Genomic DNA, 20,889 nt, shown 5'->3' on the forward strand with positions numbered 1-20,889 from the left:
GTTTACAAGAAAATTAAAATTATCAATAAAATCAGTTGAAAATACTTAAAACATTTAATGAAATATTTTTAAAAAAAAACAACGGTAAAAAAGGGTTAAAACATGTCTGGATAGGTGTGCCTAAACAAAATTGTTTTAAGCAGACGCCAAAAAGAGTGCTTTGAATGTGCCTGTTTGATACTAATATTTGTCTGCAGCAGGGATGGTGTCTTGCTCTGTCTTTGGTGGGACTTGTGGAAGGAACCTCTTGGATAATGTATGATTGAAAACCATGTGGTGTGATGATGTTAGTGCTTCACCATCCTAATCCCATGTTCATTGGCTTGTAGGAGGTGACAGGGGATTCAGATGCAATAGTGTCAAGTTACACACACACACACAATCAGTTACAAGTCATTGGGGAAATGTGGAGAGGGATATGTGGACTGATGCAGATCCCATCATTAGATAATAACTTTAGTGATTTAATGCATGATTTGAATGCAGAAGGTCCCACATTCCATCATGGGTAAGATCTCTGCCTGAGACCCTGGTGAACGTCTGCCAATCAATGTAGACAGAGGTGACCTCCATTGACCAATGTTCTCACTCAATATAAGGCAGCTTCCTATGTTCCTATATTACAGGAATGGGGAACCTTTTTCTGCATTCCCTTCTGTAAAACCTCTGAGGGCCCCATGCCAGTGGTAGGTGAGGCCAGATGCAAAAGTAGGAGAAGCAGCAAATGTACATTTTTAGCTAAGCATAGTAGGCCAGTTTCTACACAGACACAGGCGTGTGTGTGTGTGTGCGTGCGTGCGCACACACACAAAATCTATTGTTCACCAAGCAAACAAGTTCATCTATTGCTTTATCAAGTTACATATGCGACTAAAATGTTGAAATATGTATCCTACCCTGAGATCAAGTAGGAAGACTTTAATAAATTAGTAAACAAAACCAAATGAGAGGTAACGTTTTCATCAGCTCATGCTCAAGTCTTCCAACCCCTCATCCCTGCTTCCAAGCAGTTTTAAGACGTTCAGTTGGGAGAATAAGGCTCGGCCAACTGGCACCTTTGTGGCCTTGCAAAATGGCGAGAACGTTTTAAAAGCAATCTGGAAAGCTCAAAAATCAGTTTCCCATTTCTGTTGCTGTCGCAAATACCATGGTTGTGTTTTTTGTTTTTGTTTTTAAAGTGAGGAGAGGGACAGTTTCCGCCAGAGCCCATCCTAGTTTCCAGCAGAGACTTCCTCCAGATTACTATTTAAAAACACATTTAGAATATGTATCTTCTGAGTTGCCCAACAAGCATCACTGAAGAACCCAGACATCATGCTAGTCACACAGCATGAGAGGGACAGAATGACAAAACTAAGATATTTATGTTGAACTAGTGAGGTGAAACATTCTGCAGGTTTTTAACTCTCTTTGCCAGACATCAAGGTTTGCAGCAGATATTGAGCCACCGGAAAATGTATCCTTTCAGCTGCAAGACTGAAATGGCCCTGGCTGAAGAACAGAATAATAATAGTAATAATAATAAAAACATTCCTTACAGCATCTGTACGTCTTGAGAGCATATAATCAATAGCCGCAGAGAATTATACTTCTTTTCCAATACTGAATTAGAGAGTTGATATATGTATCACGAGCCCTTTGTGCAAACAGGCCTCTTTAACTCATATCCAGAATGAAGCTTGATATTTCTACTTCATTCATGTCAACCAAGATGTTCTTCTTCTTGTTGTTGTTTTTTTTGTCCTCATAGGTGTTTTGTACCTTCAATACGGAGATGAAACTAAACAGCTAAGGATGCCCAATGAGATCACGAGCACAGATACGATCCGTGCCCTTTTTGTAAGTGCCTTCCCCCAGCAGCTGACGATGAAAATGCTGGAGTCCCCCAGTGTGGCAATATACATCAAGGATGAGAGCAGGAATATCTATTATGAATTAAGTGATGTAAGGTAAGTAAGTAAGTAATAACAATAATAGTAATGTTGCTTTGGTTAGGTTGGGTTGTTAAGACATGGTACAGTGTAAAAGTGATACAGATAAGAAAGAAGGAGTTCACATTTTTCTCTCTCTCTAAATCCTCCTGTTATCTAAGCACAACTTTTCACATCTTTCCTGCAAGAGGGATGGGAAAACTCCCAAGGCAGAAAGCAGCTTTAGCTTTCTATATCACTGGCCATGCTGACAGGAGATGGCTGAAGTGTAGTCTAAAAGCAGTCAGAATGCCACAGGTTCCTTGTCTCTGTTTTAAATTATAGGAAGAGGAATATGTATATGAGCGGCTCGCTTTTCCTGTTGTGTCTGAATCAGTATTTTGTCTTAAGAAGCTCCGAGTGTAGATCCATCCTTGAAAAGTGGGGAATAGTGTTGTGAACTGTCCTTTGTGCCCAAGGCTGTTGTACACACTACACCTCTGAAGCACATTCAAAGCACATTTCCCCCCCTCCTCAAAGAATTCTGGCCACTGTAGTTTGCTCGAATTGCTGGGGATTGTAACTCTGTGAGGGGGTGAACTACAGTGCCCAGGATTCTTTGAGGGAAAAGAAGTGTTTTGAATGTGCTTTTAAGGGGGATGGTGTGTGTGCAGCCTGAGTTACAGCACGTTGAGGGATGTCTGTGGGCATTTTGCTGTGGTTACCCTTCAGCGCTAACTCTCAATCATGCTTAATGTCTAATTAACCCTATGCTTCTTAACTGCTAGGGCAGATCTGCCTGCACTTCAGCTCTCTGCTTTTCCTATCACGCTGCTTGAAGTCAACAGCAGCATTACTGCAAGTTCTGACTGGTTACACAGATTCAAGGCAATTACCAACTGCAGTGTGACTTTAAAAGAAACGAGACCTGTCCAAAAATCCTTCACCATGTGTTCTCCCCACCACCCCCCACCCCTGATAATCCCAGTGATTAAGATCAGCCCACTAAACTTGTAGCTGCACCTGGAGCAAAGGAATTCAGTCTTATGTGCAAATTCTCTGGAGATCACGGGTGTTTAATGAAAGGCAGCGTCGTTTTAAGAGGACATAAGTGTGTTTAGATTGCAGTCTTTGTGGCCGATTATTCCTGAAGGAGAAAAAGGCAGGGATTGTTTCAGGTCTTTAATCCATAAACTGTTCGTAAGGTAGGTTTTGAAGCTGACTGGAATACAACTGGCTTTTTAAATTGTTGCATCAATGTTACAGCTTTGTTAACTGTAAACTTATCTTTAAACTTCTTTAAACTAATTTTGAAATGGAAGCTCTTTCCTCCCTATTGTCTTTTGCCCATTTTGAGTCAAAATTGACAGAGCTGATATTGGTTAATATGTTTAGAAATGATTTGCAGCTGGATTCCAGATATGTATACTCAGAAGTAAGCCCTCCTGAATTCATAGGACTTATGTTATCAAGCATAGGATTTGGGTCAAGGGAGATTGAATATGTGCAAGTATTCTCCTGCTTTCTTTTTTTAAAAAATGAGGTTTTATTTTGGTTTATGTTTATTTCAAAAAGGAGGGGAAATCTGAGTTCATTGTTGGTGAAGAACAACTGACCTTAATTGAAAATATTACAAATGTAAAATGGGCTTTGCTTTCATAAGTCCCGGCACCCAGTAGCTTTAATTAAACTGAAAAAATATCTTAATTTGATTGGGTGTGTATTTCTTCTGAAAGAATTACAGTATGCCTCCCAAGGGATAAGTAAGAGCTGAGGTGTCTGTCTGTTTGTCTGTTGTAGAGAGTTTTTCATTGGTTGGTTCCTACCATGGTGATATCTGAATTGTTAGGGCTAGGAACAGCAAACTGGGTAAACTAATGTTATTTCAACTCTTAGTTACTTTTTTTTGTTCTCAATTCTAGGAACATTCAAGACAGATCTTTCCTTAAAGTTTACAACAAGGATCCTGCGCATGCTTTCAATCACATGCCCAGAGCTGTAAATGGAGATATAAGGGTAAGTCATGGTTTTTTTCTTGTTGTTCTCTAATTGTCTCTTTATGTATGATAAAAACCTGCAAGGGGTAGCACACATGCCTGCACTTATCTCTTAATCCCCCCCCAAAAAAAGTCTGTTAAACAATGCTTGAAAATCTGCCACAATGGCTCCTTTCAAAGGCTGATCAATATTCCTGGTGCAGATTCTGTTTGCTTACTGGTTAGTAAATGATGGGGAGTCCTCAACCCTCTCCCTTGGTAGTAACTGCTATTGGTGCTCACCAAGGTTCTTGCTTAATTCAGGATCTCATAATACAATCCAACACAACAGAGGTTAGGAGAAACTTCTGTGAAGTGTTAATCAGGGTTCCCACTAGTGTCTACTCCAGGAGATAACTGTTTAGTCCTGGTGGTGAGAAATCATACTTTGAAAGGCAAAGGGATCTGCCTTCAGCTGCTTAACCAAACCAAGACAGTTTATTTGAATCTTAAGATAGTTTCATACTGCCTTCTAGGAGGCAAAGTGTTGCTGACTACATCTATACTCCTGTCCCACAAATAAGCCATATCGAACAAGGAATAAGCCTTATAGAATTCAGTGGGACTTACTTCTGCATAGATGTGCTTTGGATTGTACCCTCTGGCTGTGTGATGGGTTGAATCGTGTCCCAAAATCCTTACATCCTTGCTCCCACATTGGTTTAATTTGGGAGAATTAGGTTAGGCATTTGTGCAACTTACACCAAAACGAAAACCTCGCAGTCTTATGTAGTCGCTTCAGGAGCAAGCCCTGTTGAGCTCAGTGACGTTTTCATTATAGGTCTAACTCTTCAGCTTATCAATATTGATGTGGATGAGACACAGTCCCAAATCTTTATTTGTGCTTTGTGTAATTTAAATTGACGTAGCTAGCGGCTGCTCTCCCTGGCCAGCTGTAAAATATTAAAGCAGAGGTGGGGAACTTAAGGATCTGGGGCCAAATTCTCTGTTAGCCCTTGAATTTTGCCCAGGCTACAACCCCTCTCCCTAGGCCATGGATCCTCCCTGTTCCTTCACCTCAAATGGTTTTGCCAGGCTGGAACGAGACCTTGGACTGTGGTGATGCCTCTTGCCTTCCTGGATGGAGACAGCTCTCCCTCCGTGTTTATAAACCTCTGGGTTCTGCATTCGGAGAATGTGGCCTACTGTACAAACATAAGAGTCACACCTGTTGCTTTGCCTATGTTTGCCTCTTGCTACGCCAGTGTTTACCTTTGGTCCTTTGCACCAATGGCATGCAGTCCCAAGGAGGTCTCCTTTGAGTGAATGCAGCCCACAGCCTGGAAAAGCTTCCCCGTCCCTGTGCTGAAGAGGATCGATTTGCATGTGGGATCTCTTTAGCACGTGGGACAGGATTCAGGTGCAACTAGTTCGTTTTTGTTTGGGATCTATTTAAGGCCACACCTTCATAGCCGTTGCATTCCAAAAGAAGTAATAAATGGCTGCTGGTACAAAATAGCCGTTTTAAAATGGCGGCAAGCTTTTGCTGCCCGTGAGAAACCCTGTTAAGTGTCTTTTTTTGTTGCTGTTCAGGTGAAATCTTTCCTTAAGGAAAATATTCTTTGATGTATGTTCCTCTGGATAAAATGCATTAAGTGTATCGGGCCAAGGAATGTGTTATTACCAAGTGGCCGCTTGGTTTTTTTAGTAAGCCATATAGGACTTTGAAGCGGATGTCAAACGTTGTGAAAAACCACCTGTAAAAATACGGCCTTTATAACCGTGCATCTGTTTCAGAGTTTTCTTGCACGCCCACTTTGGTGCTTTGCATTTGGAGTCTGAGTGCATTAAAGCCTTGCTGGAGTTATTAACGTAGCAGGGGCTGGTAATTTCTAAATATATACGCTGGGCAGGGAGGTGTTGCTTTCTGTGAAACGGTTTCTCTCTCTACTTCTGCCCGGCTCTCCAGTGACTCTGTGGAGGTATGTCACACGGCAGGTGGCATGTTAAAATGTGCACCTCTGCCAAGAAAATTCATTTCCTGATCTGCAGCCAGCTTGCTTGGAGCTGTGATGTTATTAGCTTTCACGAGCTAAGCAGAGTCAGAACTTGGGGCAGCCATTGGGGAGATGGACAGAATGGCGTTCACATTCAAGGAACGGTTCTTTCAGGTAAGTGCCTCTAAAAACCTAGCAGGATGGGACAGAGACCTCACTGAAGAAGCGCCCAGTTACCTGCTTTTGTTACATTTTAGCTCATAAAAAAATGGGGAGGGAGGATGAGGAGAGGCATCGGTAAGCAGCATGGAGAAAGCATTAGCAGGATAATGAAAGGCGAGCTGGGTGAGGTATCTTTCCCTGGCTCCACTTCCTTTGACTGTACTTGTAATGGAACAAGCCGGAGTTTTATGTGCACAAAGCAAAGACTTCTTTGTAGGTCCAACGTCTATTAACAGGCGAGACTGTCCTTCAGTCCTCAGAAGCTGGAACTCTTAATGCTTCTCAGGTTGTAATAAGGTTTCTCGTTCATGTATATATATATAGTTAGCTTGACCCAGTGTGACAGAAGGACCGGCTGCATTTTTATGCCATTGATAATATGCTGTTGAATAAAGTTGAGTGCATTGTTGGGGACGACCGTTGGGCGTGGATGATTTGCTCTCCACCATCAAGTTCAGCTTCCTTTTCCTTTCAAATGGCAGACCAGCCCAGGGTGCTGTTGGTTTAGAACTGCTCCAGCAGAACAGATTGCAAGGAAAGAATGTTTGCTGCCTTGGAGGGCACCTGCTTTAATTACTTTTTAACCCAAGCGAGACTTGTATCCGGGAGGATTGGCCATCCCTTCCACACATCGAGTATTGATCGTAGAGGGTAAAACCACTTCAGAGGCAAGAAATGCCAAACACACTATCGAAGCCTTTCCGTGGAGGTTCGTCCATGTCCACCTTCTCCTTTTCATCTTCCCATTTTCCAATTTACTCTTTTTCAGAAGGGGCAGCTGGATTTAAGGGTTATCTCTTATATGGCTTCTGTTCCTCAGACATACATATCCCTGGCTTAAATCTAAGGAAGCATTTTTTTTTTCCTTCTGGGAAATGTTATTACCCTTGCTGTTGGGGGTGGGGGAGTCAAGATATTAATTCATTCGACTTCCTCACTGCATACGCAGCTTCTTTCAGGAAGAGTAAAGTAATAAAAAGTGCCACTGTATCTACAGTTCAGGTGCAGACTGTTAAAGAGCCACACTGAACCCTTTCTTTCACTGGAAATGGGATTGTATCTACCGGTATTTGCTGATGAAAAATTGTTACCTGCCACATGTATTACATTGATGCCTTACCTCCTGTTTTGCGCAGCTTAAATTCTCTTTTCACTCATGTTTTTGCAAAAACAATTACTTCTAGCCAAGGTGGCTGCTGTCACTAGGCCAACTTAGGCAGCTGTCTAGGGCACAGACTATTCAGATTAGGTTTTTTGTTGTATCTTACACACACACACACACACACACACAATCTGTATTTGGGGTGCAAGTAGTTAGCCTTGCCTACATCACAAAATATCCTGGCTCCAGCACTACTTATAGCATTAGGTAAAGTTCCAGTTCTATCACCACAATTGTAAGAATTTCTCATGCAGTTGTTTACAGTGGTACCTCTGGTTACAGACTTAATTTGTTCCAAAGGTCTGTTCTTAACCTTAGGTACCACTTTAGCTAATGGGACCTCCTGCTGCCGCCGCATGTGATTTCTGTTCTCATCCTGAGGTAAAGTTCTTTACCTGAGGTACTACGTCCGGGTTAGTGGAGTCTGTCACCCAAAGTGTTTGTAACCCGAGGTACCACTGTACAGGGAAAACCCACCACTTGGTAACTTTTACACATTACTTCCCCCCATGGTTAAACTTTCTGGTGAAGGTTGCCCCCTAGTGGCCAGAACTCCCAATATTTCACCAAAAACAGAGGGGCGGGGGGGAATACAGTATATTTATTTATTTATTTTAAGCAATTTCCACATTTTAGAAAGCCATCTTTCCAATAAATGATGTTTCTCTCAAACCCCATTTTACGCAATCCGTAATTTCATCTAATGGCCGTTACATACTCCCCCCCCCCCGAATAACCTGGGTTACATTCCTGAGGAATCACTGTTTGTAGAAGGAGTGTTCAAGACTATGGGTCCCACCTCTGCCAGTGACTGTTTCTGTGGCCTTGGGCAAGTCTCAGTTCTGGTAGCCATCTTATGAACAGGAATAATAGTGGCCTATCTCACTGGGTTGTTTTGAGGATAGATGCAAAATGAGTATGCTATAGAAATGATAAATAGGGAGAAACGGTGGCATGAAGTGGCTCTGGAGCATCGGTGAACAAAGCTGCAAATTTGATGAGCTGTGAAACTGTGTCATATGATTGCAGCGAAAAATGCATCAAATTTAAACTAGATGTGCAGAATCCAAAGAAATTCAGGAGCGTAAACTGCGCCCCTCCTGCTGTTTTAATTTTTCTGGAGCTTATTGTAGCCAGTGCATGTCGTGAGCAGAACTTTATTAAACACATATTTTAATTTAACTTTTATTAAACACGTATTTTAATTTAACTTTTATTAAATGTGAGAAAGTCATAACTAAATAAAGACTTTCAAGAAGCTCCCTGAAATGCTGCAGATCCTTCCCCTCCATGTTTCTGATGACAGTTGTAGGACTGAATGAAATGAGAGCATGAGACCAGCTCCACTGAATTGAGAGACAGAGAGAGGGGGAGAATTAAAATTAGGTCAAAACCAGAGATTGTGCAGATGTCATTTATTGCTTGAAACTTTGTGAGTATATTTGTTCTGCATGGGTTTTTTGTTTTTGTTTTTTGGTAGGGTTTATATTATATCACTGATAAGCAAAATTATATATTGCCCTGACCATTTTTCTTCTTGTCTAGTTTTGTGCCTGCCCACCATGAAGCTTCATGGCTTGTAAGAATATATTAGCAGCCTATTTAAAGCAGTTAGGTATCTTTCCTGCATTTGCAAAGTGGAATGCCTGCATTTGGACATCCTTAGGGCCCAAACAGGTGAATGACTTAAGTTTCTGCTAATGGCAAATGACTAAATTTCTGTTAATGGCAAAAGACTGTCGAACATTCAGAAACAAATCCCTCTGGCCCCCCAGAATGGTGGGGTGCAAATATGCTGCTGTCTTGGGTTGTGTATGCCATTACCATTTGCTCAGGCTACAATGTGCTCCCAGCTAGCGGTGTTTGAAACCACGTACACGTGGAGGTTAGCTACAATCCATAACTATCCTGTTGTTTCTTGTGAGATGCTGCCGTTTGATGCATTTCCCTTCCAACTAGCCGCCATCAGATCTGAAGGTGCAAGGCACATTCACTTCTCGGTTAAGCTGAGGTGTGTACATTCGCGTTAGCCATTGCATGTGCTCAGAAAGCAGTTTGTTGAATAGGAGGGGGGCTGGGGGGGGACATTCCCACCCCCTTTCAGGTGTGTACAACAATGGGCAAATGTGACTTGAAATGCAGAATTGTGAGGGGTGCGGATGTCTTTACTGTGCTTTAAGCTGCTGGTGTTTATGTACCCTTGGCACTGGAGAGCAGCCCTGAGCAAATGGGGCAGCGTATCAATTCCACACACACACACACACACACACACACACACACCCCAATGGCCAGGCCTGGCAAGTGTAGTGGCTGGCTTACTTCTTTCATCTCTTCAGCCTGGGGCTCAAAGGATCAAGGGCGAATTGGGCTCAGAGGTTGTGTTCCAAGGGCTCTTTTTGCAGTAAACAGGACTGCCCTGTCCCCCATGCTCATTTCAGTCAGAATCTCATCTATATAGATTGGTTGTAATATTTGGAGGCTTTTTTTGGGGGGGGGGGAAGGCCAGCAGCTGAGGGTATGAGTTTTCTCCCACTCTCATAATGCTAGAACTCTTGAGACATCCAATAAAGCAGAGTGATGGAGGTCTCGGGACGCACAAAAGAGAGAACTTCACAAAGAGCATACTGTTAACCTGTGGAATCTGCTCCCCGAAGATAGATCGATGGCCACCCTCTTGAATGGCTTTAAAGAGGCTTAGACAAATTCGTGGAGGGTAAGGCTGTCATTGGCTGCTAGCCACGTTGGCTGTGTTCTCCCTCCACTGTTGGGGGCAGCAATGCTTCTGAATTCCACTTGCTGGAAACTGCAGAAGGGGCAGAGGGTGTCCTTCCTACAGGCATCCGGTTGGCCGGGATGCTGGGCTAGACGGACCTTTGGACACGTCCAGCAGGGCTCATATGTTCTTATATTCAATCAATCAAGCCGGAAAAGCAAGATGAAAAAGTGTTTCCTTCCCACCCTCCCTTTCCTTTTCTTTTGATGGAGGAAAGAGAAGAAGTCAGGCAAATGTCCTGGATTAGGATTGCAGAACAGCCGGCAATCCCCCAAAACAAGTCGTTTGTTTTAGAGTTGCAACACCGGGCCCATTATCTGGCGCAGAAAGCAGATATTTAAGCAATTAGTATTTTTTAAAGTCTGGTATGGCTGAGGCTCCTTCAGATTCGTTTAAAAGGTCCCATCTGGTGCTTCTCTGCTCCTGCTACTTGGCGTGGGACTCTGTTTACTTTAGGGGAGAGATGTGACTGCACGTCGGCTTGATATCGACTGTCCGCAGGATACCAAACCTCATCCTTCCCGCAGCATCGCTGTCTGCTTCTTTCTAGTGCTTTGTCATTGAGAGGTTATGACAACACAAGCCATATTGTATTTATAAACATCACGTGTTTCCTTGCCATGGCTCGTGGTGTCTGCCAAGCAGAACACATGGAAGAAGCATTTCTCGTTAGCTCAGCATTGGTTTTGGTTATCCTGATTTCCGGAACAGGGCAGGAAAACGCAGTCTATGCTCAGATTTAACTTTTGTGCAGTGAAAGCAAAAGCCTCCCAAATGGCCGTGAAATCGTTTGAATGAGGAGGCAGCTCCTCCTTCAGACCTCCTTATTCCCCCCCCCCCCCGCTGAAACTTCTCTCGGCAAACGGGAGCATGTCAGTTCAGTTTTTTGGGAGACCTGAAGGGCAGCGTTAGACACAAGTGCTTTGTGTTGCACTACCTCAAAGACTCCTGCTAGAAAAGTGAGCTTTACTGGACCATGTAAGGTAAGCCACGGCTGTGGAGAGAGATGCAAAATTTGTGTGGGGCTAAATGGTTTATAGATTATTATTTTTTTTAAAGGGAGGTTATAGGCTGGCATAATCTTGAGAAAGCAAAACTATAATTTTGTGTGACGCGTAACGGGAGGAATGAAATATGCTCGCTTGGCTTTTGTTGACTTCCAGAATATATTACTCGGTTTCCACTGGGCTCTGAATTTGTTCAGACCCAGGTGCCTCCTTGAGCTTTTAAACGTTGTCTCTGATGTATTGGGTCCCATTCTGCGAGGAGAGTGGGCTAATAAATAACAAATGAGCTGTTAATTTGCTGCTACCTCTCCAGTCAAAAGGAACCCAGGCCTTAACGGAAAAACCAAACAGCCATGGAGTATGGTCTGGGTGTTGATTGGGTGTGGTGGCGGATGCCTCCCTTTCACCTTCACTAGTGATCCGCAGATGCTTCACTGAAGTTGCTACATCCCAGATGAAATGGTTTCTAAAATGCAAAAGACAGTGAATGTATGTGGTGGTGGCTGAGGCATGCCTGGGGGCGGGGAGGAATGGGAAGTGCAAATGCTACCGAAAAATTGGAAAGCCATTCTGCATGTCCCCCTTTCTACCTCAGGATCCAGTGGTATATTGTTGGGTTGGGTGTTCAGTTCCAGGACTTTTTTGAAGTGGGAGTAATGGCATCATCTACGAGAGCACCTCGTAACTCTTGGACCATCTTCAGTCCAAGTGAAGGAGAATGAGGTTTTCAGTTTTGTTTGTAACAGGGGAAAGGGGGTAGCAGAAGCTGGATATTTCCTCTCTTTCTTTTTTCTTCTTCAGTGGGGTTCCTACTTCATGTTTTAATGGTTTAAATGGAAAGCCTTCTTTTCAAGACCGTTTGCGTTTCTAATTAAAAACTGACAGCTGCATTCCAGCTGGCTGAAGATCCTTTTTGTGAAAGACCAACGTGCCTTCCAAGCTGAAGCTGAGAGCTTGCAGTCAGAAGTTAGCACCACCGAGAGCAGCAAAGCTTACACTCGTGAATCTATGCAGAGGGTTACACTCAGCTTGATGCTCACAAACTGGGGGGGGGGGGTATTATGTACTGCTGCTCTTTGGAGGGTGTTTGTATCTGTGCATATGTAATAATGGGTCGACACAGCTGCCTGCATTATTGGACGCTCCTTGGTGCGTGGCTGTGGGGCCTGCCAACATGGACACCTCCAGTTCAAAATTTGGCACTACACCATTGATGAGGTGTAAACTGCAAAACAGTTCCTCCAAATTGTGGGTGCTGCACCACCATGACTGAACTAGCTGGAAGGACATAGCACATGGGGTCCTTTCACTGTAGAATACCCATGTCAGTTCTTGTAGCAATGTGGAAGGTATCTCCCCCCATGTGCAGTAAGCCAGAGGTCAGCCACCTTTTTGGAGTTTTGAGCAAATGTAATGAGTGCCACCCTCTGGTCACTTGTCTTTCTCCCTCCTCCCTGCCTCAGATCAGCTCCCCCTCCCCACCACCACCACCACAGATATGGCAAAAGAGAAAGTGTGCAGGCACACACGTCACTTTCCCAATTGATCTGGGTTAAAAGTTGGGTTCCAATGAATTAATCAGAACCTTGAAAAGCACCTGGAACTGAGAGAGGGAGCGGGAAAGACTTCTTTCATCAGCTCTATGTGCTTCTCAAGGGTGACACAAGGGGTGACCCCTGCAGCAGCTCATCTTGGCAATTAGAGCTATAGGCTTAGATTGTTTGTCGCACACAGACTCCACTCCCCTTCTCAATTTCTGCCAGTTGGGCTCTCTAGAATTGGGTTTTATTCCCCATTTCTTCCAGAGAGTGATTTGGGGCACTTCCCCCTTCCCACACACACTGTAAAAAGGCCCCAATTTAGACATATTTTCCTCAGGTTTGTAGGCTAACGTTGCCATTGTGGTTGCTGCTATAGAACCGTCTGTGTATTTCATTACATTTTGGCATAATGAAGCCTAAGGCAGCATTTCACCATGTCCCAGAAAGTAAAAAAAACAGCGGTTCTCAAACTTCTAATTAAAGGGACAATACTGTTCTTGGTTCAAGAAAAAAAGGTTGGATTCATACCCTTCCCAGAATGCTTTCCCCTTGGCTCTACATTTCATATTGCTTACAGGCAAGGCAACCACTCCAATGACCTGTTTGTTGTTCAGGCCTCTGTGGCCTTGGCAGTTGCTACTTGTTCCTGCTCATTGACCACCAGCATTTCCTTTCTCAAAACTCATGCCTTTATTAAGACTTTTCTGTAGCACTCTATAACCTGCTATCGGATAACTCTGTGCTCATTATTCCTGTCAAGGCATTTTGCTGTCTTGACGTGAAGGCCAAGATGGCATCCTCTCCCACTCCATGCATAGTGAAGCTGACTGGACGGGTAGTTTGAGTTTTACTTCAACACTGACAACAGGACAGCATTCTTCATTGCACCCGAGGGCAGCGTGCTGGCTTAGGGGGTATGGGGCAGGCTGTGTGGCACATAGTCCTGTGTTTAACACCTCACCACCACAGCCTGCCCCACACCCCAACATCTGCCGCCTGAAGCAGCCACCTCACACTGCGTCGTGGTAGGGCCAGCCCTGGGTGAGGATTTGTCAGGGGACCTTTCCTAGAACAGTCACCTTTTGTTTGGTAGCACAATGCTGCTCAGATTCATGTTTTAACACATGAACGTATCCTGCCATGCTGCACTGGGGGAGATGTTTCTGGCCCTGATGAAGAGGAGCTACCCTGCATCTCTGCACTCTGTGGGAAAGTTTGAGGGGAAACTGCAGTTGGGTGTTAAGGCTATGAAAGGGTCCAAGGCATACACCTCACAGTTTGCATTCCTCAGCCTTATTTCCCCCCTCTCCAGGGAAGCTATCTGGTCAAGTCATGAGACTCATTCCAACCATGACTTGGCCTATGCATATTTACCACCCTAGCTTTAAAATTGTCACACGCTAGCAGCCTATATTACTGTAGAAGTAGGAAGCTGCCCTGTATCCTGTCAAAATAACCCATTACTGTGCACTTGGACTGGCAATGGCTCCCCCGCCTCAGGCAGAGGTGTCCTGTCACTCAGTATCCATCTTTTTTAAAAAACAAAAACAAAAAACCTAGAGATTGAACATGGAAATTTTGTCATACAGTACATATGCTTTATCCCTCAGCTGGCTGTGTGTACACCATTTAAACCACATTTAAAGCACATGACTTTACCCCCCAAAGAATTATGGGAACTATAGCTTAAGGGTGCCGTGCATTGCAGTACTGTGGGGGTAAACTGCAGTTTCCAGGATTCTTTGGAGAAAGTCGTGTGCTCTAAAAGTGTGGTGTGTATGCAAGCATGGTCCCAACTTATAGTATTCCACTAAAGGAACTAGATAAAATATAACAGCTTTTTCCAGTCTAGGTAGGAACACCAGAGCCTGTAGCACCCTACCAATTGTGCAGTGTATGAATATTTGTCAATGCTTAAGAACCCAGTGTCATAAGATTTGCAAATATATTTGTATCTTGCTATATGTGGATCGAGTCAGGGTGGGGAGAGGAGATAAGCCACAATATGTTTATTTTCCTTTAGTGAGCTGGAGAGCAAGCAATGGGGGGAAATGGGTATGCAATATATTTATTCCCCCTGAAGTCCAGTGTTCTTATTTTTAATACAACATCTGCTTACAGGTGTAATCTTGTACAAATGGCAAAGGATGATTTGTGCATTCTTTTGCTTTTCTTTTGTATTGGTTTTATGCTAACCTGTTCCATAGTCTTATAATAGAAAACATATTTTTTTTAAATCAAGTTGCTTGACAACGCTATTTGATACTGAAAAGGTTATGTTTCTCGTTGATCTTGTTTTAATCTGAAGCTGTTTTATAGTTTTATTTGGCTTTGGCAGAGGACAAAGAATTGCAAATATGGAAGCACAACAAACTCCAAAGATGCTGAATTAGTATATAGGAGAGCCAGACAGGCCTGAATTTGTTTTGATTTGCAAGATCAGTTACTAATGCATTTTCTTTCTTTCTTTCTTTCTTTCTTTTTTCTAAAAAAAGAAATAGAAATCGGAAAATGGATATTGCATTCTCTATTGTGCTGAAGAAAAATTGTTGATCTTGTACATAACTGCATATTTTGGAAACTGTTCCTATGAGGTTTGGGGGTAGTGGTAGCGTTTCATAAAATCATAGAGCCCAAAACTCATTACAATGAAAATAGCTTATTGGATATGGAAATTACCGATTACAGATACATTTCTCTAGACTCCTTTATGAAGATGGAGAAATGCTGAAGGCTAATGAGCTTGAACTCGCTCTTGAAGGTCTGAAGTCTTAAAATTCATCTCTGAATGTTTTATAACACCTCTTCCTGCTGTCTTTAATCAAACCCTTAAGGATGGAAACATCTGGATTCATAGAACGATGGCAAGGTTATTTTCCCTCAAACACTTAGAAAAGATAAGAAATATTTTCCAACCTCCTTAACCTTGTTTGTACAACATGTCAATATTATGTTCACAAACAGTGCAGGCAGCTCAAAAGCAGTAAAATGTTCAAAAACCAATAATAATTACAGAATAAAAACAACAAATTCCAACATGTGAAGATGCAAATTTTTAGCCCAGGCTTTTCCTGGCCCATAAGACCCCTGTTATTTATGAATTTCTGTTTTTATGGTAACTTTTTTTAATTGTTCCAGTCTGGTATCAGGCATGGTCATGGAGCTGAAACTGCCTTGGTTGCCCTTGCTGATGACATTTATCAGGAGAGAGATGCTTTCTCTCCTTGAGAGGGCCGTCTCGTCCATTTGGGCTGGTGGCACGGCGCACCAGGGCGCCGGGCCCCCAGGGGCGCCCCCCCAGCCCACTGGCATACTGGGCGCCCCCTCCCCAACCCGCCCCCACGGGCGGCCGGGTGCTTGCGCTGCCAGCGCTCTCCCCCGGACGCATGGGGGCGCCGGAAGGATCGAGCCCACCGGCATACCGCCCCCCCAAGGGCGGGCTGTTGGATGGGCGCTCATGCGCTGGTGGCGCAGCCGCTGCTGCCCATGCCGGTCCCCAGTGGGCTGCGAGCCGGCCGCCCTCGCCTCCCGTCCCGGGAGCACTGGAAGGGCGCACAGAGCCCCACGCCGCTCCAGCGCCACGCCCCTCATCCCCTGCTTGCCCACCCCTCCTCCCGAGGGGCGGCAAGCGCGAGAGGGAGGCAGCGGAGAGGCAGTACACCGGGGGCGCCGGAGGGATCACTGCGCCACGGCGACCGATCTCCTTAAGACGGCCCTGCTCCCAGCAGCTTTCGATACTGTTGGCCATGGCATCCTTCCGAGACATCTCAGGTTGGGTTTGAGGAGCACTGTACTTCAGTGGTTTGCAGCGTTCTTAATCCAAGTTCTTCAGAAACTAAGCTGTTCTTGAATCAAGGTACCACTGTACTGTGTTTCTAACTCACCCTGGGACCTTAGGGAGAGGAGCAGGCAATCAATAATACTTCTTATTTCTGTCAGTATTTGTAGGCTGCCTTCTAGGGCCCTCCCTAGGCACCTTACATAAAACTATAAAACATAATTTTGATAAAAGGCCATGAATGAAAACAGTAGTTAACAAAATCTCAAAAAAGGCCCAGCCAAGCAATCCTTAAAATTAATTAAAGCATTAAGAACACAATTTAAAATGCAGCGGAAAAATAACTGTAGCCATCCAGTAAGCAAAAGCAAGCCCTCAGAACAAAGAACCTCTGCTAAAAGTCACTTGAAACAATTGGTTCTTCAAAGGTCCTTTTGAAAACCAGAGCTGATGGGGCAATCTGTAAAGCCCTTGGGGTGGAATTCCACTTTTCAACCTTTAAGGGTTTCTTATTTTTTTCAAGCCTAAAGGGTTCCCAGAACAAATCCAGGAAATTTTTTTAAAAAACAAACATGCAGCAAAACTACCAATGCCATAAATGCCGGTAATTATAAAATAAATAAATAAATGCAAGGACCAAGCAGCTGTAAAAAGCCTGGGCAAATAAGTAGGTACATGGTGGCGAAAAGTTAACAAAATCAGTGGCATGCAGTGCTACTTTGGTAGAGCATTTCAAAAACAGGGTGTCGCCACTGAAAAGTCCCCGTTTCCTGTTGCACCACAAACAGAGGATTTTTAAAGAAATACCTCTAAGGAAGATCTTCATGTGCGAGCAAACAATGCTTGAGATACGTTTAGGAAAGGGGCATAGCTCAGTGGTAGAGAACATGATTAGCGTGCGGAAGGCCCCAGGTTCAGTCTCCTCCATCTAGGTAGGGCTGTGATAGACGCCGGAGAGTCATGGCCCTTTGGTGTTGACAGAGCTGAGCTAGACGGACCACTGGTATGACTCTGTATATAAGGCAGATTCCTGTATTCCTTCCTATGGTCCTCTGCAAAGGGCTGTAAGGGTCAAAGCCTGAATTGTGCTCGTCTGAAGACCAGAAGCCAGTGCAGTTGTTGTAGACTGGCAAAACAAGATGTTCTGTTGTGTTTGTTGCAGAGAAGCCAGCATTAAAGAGAGAGGAATTGGGCTGGAACATTCACTAGAATGCTTAATTCCCTAAAGAAACGTGGGAACTGTCTTCTGCTGAGTCTGCACTGATTGGCAAGCAGGATTTAAGGCAGGGAAGCCCTACCTGGAGAGACCAGGGATTGGACCTGTGAGCCTTGTGCTTGCTCTGCCACCAAGCTGTGGTCCTTTCCTGAATCTGAGTTGTTCATATCTTGAAGAATCCATGGTAGTTAATGTTGCTGCACCGTAAGATAAATTTGTTTTGGCAAAGAGGACAAAGCAGGCTTGCCGTCTCCCCACTTCCATTTCCTATTTCTGTTAAACCTTTTGTCAATGCCATTTGGGGGATCATTGTAAAACTGTTGTGGTTATAGCACTGGGCCCCAAGTAGAGATAATATATACATTTGCACATGACTGGAATTATATGTATATATAATGACCGTAGTTTAAACAGTAACTTTTAAGGTGTCATGCCATTTAATACCCCTTCGAAGACCTCTGATATGTGAAAAAATTGCAGCTGAATTATTTGCCAGTGTTTTGTGCGGTGAAGGAGGACATAAAGTCATGGGAAGAAGCTAAATCTTGCTTCCTAGTTGGGGCATATTGCCGCCATTAAAATAAATGTATTACCTAGAAGACTAGACTTTTTATTATTATTCCAGGCCATTCCATTAATATTATGAGATACAAAACAAAGTATGTCAAAAGTTTTTATCAAGGGCTTTATCTGGCATAATAATAATAAAGTTTACTGCTGAAGGCAATGATAATGTATAATCCTATTAAGAAAGGGATCTGGCTCTTCCATGCATACGTTTATAGGTAAAAAAGTAAAGATAAAGGACTCCTGGTGACAATAGGGTTGCAGTTCTCATCTCACTTTCAGGCCGAGGGAGCCGGCGTTCATCCACAGAAAGCTTTCTGGGTCATGTGGCCAGCATGGAACAGCATGACGGAAACCAGAGCGGAAACAACGTTTACCTTCCTGCCGCAGCGGTACCTATTTATCTACTTGCACTGGCCTGCTTTCGAACTGCTAGGTTGGCAGGAGCTGGGACAGAGCAATGGGAGCTCACCCCATTGCGGGGATTTGAACCGCCGACCTTCTGATCGGCAATCCCAAAAGGCTCAGTGGTTTATATTGCACTGTGGCACAATTAAGAAAGTGGTATTAAAGGATCAAAAATGGCTAGGCACATAATAATAATAATAATAATAGGCTTAACAATCTGAAGAGAGGAGACGAAATACATAGGGTAAGAAAGCAAGGGTGTTGCCAGACACCAAAGAACTTGGAGTATCGCCCCGTGGTACAAATTTACATAAATTGTGCATACTTTAAGGATGTAATAAAGAGCCTGCTGGGTGGCCAACCTAGTCCAGCATCCTGTTCTCACTGTGGCCGACCAGATGCCTGTGAGAAACCCGCAAGCAGGACCTGAGAGCAACAGAGCATACTTGAGACTATGGGGTCATACACTGACCGTCCAAATATTGTGCATTTTCAGTATTTTTTATTGTTTAGGAGCATCACATATTGGCCCTGCTCAAGAGGGTAGTGGTTACCCACCAAGGATGTTCTCATACTGATGCTGGCTGTTGCTGTTTGGCTTGGAAGTCTGGTAGTGACAGAGGAATAAATGCACCAAGGAGGGACAAAGCAAATGGAATGAGGATCATAGAAAACAAATGAGATGTGGGGTTCAGGCATTGTGCTAGCCTAACCAACCTCACAGGGTTGCCAGAAGGTTAAATGATATGTGCTGTCCTGAGCTGCTTGGATGGAGCTATTTGGATGGGTAGATCGATGGTCGGAGTTGTCCATGCATGTTTCAGATTAAATGTTAAATCTTACATGGTCACCATTGAAGAGTACAGTATTGTTAGAATGCAGCTGTAGGCTTCAGCAATGTTATGAGACAAGGCTTACTCTGCTGCCACAGCCACTAACAGGCAACCAGCTCCCCACATAGAGGTGTCTCCAGTGGGGAGACTTCCATGCAGCAGCCACACATGGAAAGTGGCCAGCTGTTTTTGCCCTGCGACTAAAAGCAGCTGCGCAAGCCAAACAAACAAATAAATAAATGGGTGCCTGAGTGCAGCGGTAATTGCTAGCTCTCTCCAAGGGGTCTCCACCTTTCAGGCATTAAAAAACCAAGTAACAGCTTTGAAATGTTTATTCCAAAGTGACTAATGGCTTGTAGGCAGCATGGGCTTACATTATGCAGATGAGATGAATATGGATATTGGCAATCCAGAAATGTAATTACACAACTGTGGGGTTTTTTAAAGAAGAGAATTGAGATGCGGTATTTTCCTCAGTGCTTGTGTATATCTGTGGATTCCTCCTAATGGCCTGTTGGCTGGGCGTTCATCCTGATTTGCTTGCACAAAACTCCTCTGGAGGTTAAACTGTGTCTGTGTTTGTACAACAATGAGCATTCGTCCTGATTTGGTTGTGTGGCGTTTATACAACTTCTGTCAATAATCTGCTCATAACACACTATTCAGTATGTTTACCGGTCACTATCCTAAAATTCTGCGTGTTGCTGAAGTGGATTTGTTGTGCTAGGGTGACAGAATGCTTTGTTCCACTTAAGTTGTGCAAATCAAAGTTTCTGGTATGTGCTTTAATCCTTCCCACAAAATACTGACAGTCAGGAGGTGACCTTATGTGTGTGTGCAAAGACATTCACACCAATGATCTGATTCACTGTGGTTGAGCAAGCAGCTGTTTCATTACTCCTCCACTGCCTTCTGAACTATTTTGGGGAAACTTAAAGGAAAGTTTTATTAATTTTCTTACGTTTATGTTGTGGAAGCATAGATGGAGGAGTGTTTTTAACCTTCTCCCCATCTTGTCCCTTCACATTATGCTAGTGGAGGGACTAAAAGCACTCTATGAAAATAATAATTGATGCAAAACAAATGTGTGTAAGGGTGGCCCAACCCTCATGCTTGCTTGGCCATCCAGGGGTGGAATTATGCAGGCTGGCACCAGTGAGATAGCTTGCAAGCTTGTATTAAATATAACAAGAAGGAACAACAACAGTTACATACCCTTTTATGTCAATTGCTCTCATCTATGGATAATTACCGTGGGGTGTGTGGCTTTTTTTAAAAATGCAAATGCCCTCTATCTCATTCATGGGTCATGTTTAAAAACAACAAGCCCAAAACAGTGTTCTTTTTGCTTTCCGTACAGCTGAAACTGAAGGCAGCTGAAGCTTCCTGCACCACAAACAGAGGCTCCCTTTTAGCATGCCAAAGAAGCTGTTTTCACTGAAAGCAAATCTTCGGCAAGTGATAGTGAAAGAATGGAAAAATAAAGGAAGGGACGGGAT

At 43.8% G+C, this 20,889-nt stretch overlaps 1 protein-coding gene across 1 annotated transcript in view; it reads left to right on the forward strand.

Annotated features, from left to right (window-relative positions):
• KIAA1217 (KIAA1217 ortholog) overlaps positions 1 to 20,889 on the forward strand; it is a 355,180-nt gene that overhangs the window by 278,287 nt on the left and 56,004 nt on the right. The window contains 2 exon segments of the mRNA XM_033164922.1: positions 1,751 to 1,949; positions 3,833 to 3,926. Of these exon segments, the coding sequence (XP_033020813.1) occupies positions 1,751 to 1,949; positions 3,833 to 3,926 (293 nt within the window).

The sequence above is a fragment of the Lacerta agilis genome, chromosome 12 (assembly GCF_009819535.1).
Source record: "Lacerta agilis isolate rLacAgi1 chromosome 12, rLacAgi1.pri, whole genome shotgun sequence".
NCBI lineage: Eukaryota > Metazoa > Chordata > Lepidosauria > Squamata > Lacertidae > Lacerta > Lacerta agilis.